The sequence below is a fragment of the Hipposideros armiger genome, unplaced genomic scaffold (genome assembly GCF_001890085.2).
Source record: "Hipposideros armiger isolate ML-2016 unplaced genomic scaffold, ASM189008v1 scaffold_277, whole genome shotgun sequence".
Taxonomy (NCBI): Eukaryota; Metazoa; Chordata; class Mammalia; order Chiroptera; family Hipposideridae; genus Hipposideros; species Hipposideros armiger.
This window is the reverse complement of record NW_017731627.1, coordinates 44101-47042: the sequence shown is the minus strand read 5'-3', so window position 1 is coordinate 47042 and position 2942 is coordinate 44101. Positions and strand designations below refer to the sequence as shown.

The following is a 2942-nucleotide window of genomic DNA, read 5'->3' as shown; positions in this document are numbered from 1 at the left end:
ATGTATAGTGCCAGGTGGGTACTAGACTAGCCAGAGGGATCACTTCTTAAATTATACAAATGTCTAACCACTATGCTGTACACCTGAAATTAATATAAAATAATACTGAATGTCAACTGTAATTGAAAATTTTAAAAAAGGTGGGGGGAGGTGACAGGCAATAAGAAGTCCAAATTTCCAGGTATAAAACAAATGTCATAGGGATGTAATGTACAGCATAGGGAATATAGTCAAATTGTGATAGCATGGTATAGTGTCAGAGGGTTGCTGGACTTATCATAGTGATCACTTCTTTAGGCATATAAATGTTGAATAACTATGGTGTATACCTGAAACTGATATAATGTTGTATAATAAATGTTTTAATAAAAATATTTTTTGAAAAAGAAAAATCATAGCAGGTTACAATAAAAAAATTGAACTCTAAGGGCATGTATTGTATGTGTGCATGCTCACACACATTATTCTAAAAAATAAAATTCTAACACAAGTCATTTATAGAATCCCTAGAATTCTGTTACATAAATTTACCTGCACTTAAGATATTTAGACAGTTTAGCTATGTCTTGTTGAAAAACTTTTCTGTCAAAAGTTGAATAATTATGGTCATGACAAACTGTATGTTAAACACTTCTAATTTATTTTATGTGCTTTCACATGTATGGTTAAAGGTAACCAGTCAAACTGGTTGGAAAGTATTGCAACGTCTTTATTATATTCCATATGAACTCTCTATATTTTTTTTTGGTCATTGAGATATGCTTTCTCAGCCTTCAAGATGAACAAATATTAAAAAATGAATGACCCAGTCACTGAGTATTTCTTAACCTCCTCTCTCCCTCAGGTCCCATAAGTAGTGTTTTGGTGAATAAGTATGGCAGTCGGCCAGTGGTGATAGCGGGAGGCTTGCTGTGCTGCCTGGGCATGGTCGCAGCCTCTTTCAGCACCACCGTCGTAGAGCTCTACCTCACTGTGGGGTTCGTTGGAGGTAAGTTTTGTTTTCAGCTTATTGTCTTCTTAACACTTACGTTGTTTGCAAAGCTCTGGAGGAAGCATGAACAGACCATTATTGTTTTCTTTGCATTTCCTTTTTATAGCAGAAGCAATCTGAATCCAGTACATTGCAATGCTAACTATGGAATGTCCAGTTAGAGTCATGTCAAGTAATGGAAGAAACAAGTTATCAGACATGGGATGTGCTTTGATAGAAATATCAAAACCAAAACGGCTTTGATCTGCTTTTACTATTTCAACCTTTCCTCTTTAGCCAGTTAAAATGGTATTGTGGACAGAGTATTTCTGGCATAGTTTTATTTTTAAAAGTTCATTTTTCATGACTTATTACTATTTAGAGTGCCTGACATATCACTTACAATAGGTTAAAATGGCATCAAAAAGATATTTTTCTGGATGCACTATTCAGCTTTAACAGTAGAATTATTGATGTCTGTGTTCTGATTAGTGGTGGAACTCTGTATTGGTGCCTCTTTTTTTCCTTGCTAAAGGATTCTTTTTTAAAGCTCTTAAGGCACATTTACCACTAAACACAAATTTTTTCAAATGACCTACTGTCATTTGATTATAGTTGTTTCTCATGTATAATGTCTAATGTCTCTGGACTGAAACATACCTGAATATATACATTTGGAAAATGCTACTTTTATTAACCTCAATAATAAATTTAATCAAACAGATCTATACTCAGCTTTAAGAAAAATTAGACTTTAATATGTAAAGGAATTAAATATTTTTCCTATGCCCACAGATAGAAAGACAAATATATTTCTCTTTTTATCATGATTTTAGATCAGCCTAACTTTGGACATGTATCATTTGATGAAAAAAAAATTAGATGTATTAAAGCCTACAGGCCTAGTGATGTTAAAATCTTTCTCTTTACCTATTGACAACGTTCTTCCTTTTTGATATGATGAAACACCTTTTGTAATTAGAATCTTAAAATATTTAAGAATTGTCCTAGTGGAGAGAATACTCTTTCCTTTGTGAAGAAATACTATGTATTACATTTAACCATGGATGTCAGGGCCTACAAGTAGACGAATTAAGGAAAAGATGATTTTGATATCACTGTACCACAAATAGCAACAGCATTATATATTATTCTAACTTCAATTCCATTCCTTTTGATCTTGAAGACTTTGGTGCTTCTAGAGTCAACCACTAAATACACCTACAAGGGATTTATCTTAAGCCATTATCAGCCAATACTTTTTGGTATCTAGTATCAGATGGGTCTTGTTTTTAAGCCTGACTCAGCACATATTAGCTGTGCAATCATGAGTAAATTAACCTCCTTATGCCTCAGTCTCTCTGTCTTTAAAATGGGGTAAATGATAGCTCTTTAGGGAGGTGTTGTAATGATTAATGTAACAAATTAATATATAGCACTTTACAGAGTACCCAGCATTTTGTTACTTTTCAGTAAATGTGATCACAATGTAAATAATAATAATCACAATGTCACTATAAAACATCTTATAGTTCTAGAATTTAGTTCATTTTGGCAAACTCTTATTTTAGTTGTTGAGGGAATTAGAGCTTAAGAAGTCTAAGTGTTTTGCCCAGTAGTACACATACTGCCCCAGTAGCTGAGGCAGATTGAGGTCTTCTGATTTCAAATCTCATGTTTGTTTTGCCCTGCTAGAGTGGGAATTAGATGACTGATATCTCCTAAGGAGAAATTGGATTAACATCTGAAGGCAAAATTTCAGGTGACACAGTGCGGGTAGGGGGAGGGAGATAGCATAAGATAAAGAAACTTAAAACCCAATTTGGAAACAGAATTCCAAACACAATTCCTGAGTTTTAATTTCAGTTCTTTTACTTACAAGCTGCTGGTCAGTTTCATTATTTTTAAGTTGGATCTAATTCCACTTTTTCTGAGGTAGAGTCAGAGATCATACTGCCCTGTTACTCTCCAA

At 33.7% G+C, this 2942-nt stretch overlaps 1 protein-coding gene across 1 annotated transcript in view; it reads left to right on the top strand.

Moving 5' to 3' along the window:
* The window catches only part of SLC16A7 (solute carrier family 16 member 7), a 71794-nt gene that overhangs the window by 61151 nt on the left and 7701 nt on the right, over positions 1-2942 (top strand). Inside the window, exon 2 of the mRNA XM_019657562.1 lies at positions 845-988. Coding sequence (XP_019513107.1) covers positions 845-988 — 144 coding nt within the window. The remainder of the gene's footprint in view (positions 1-844; positions 989-2942) is intronic.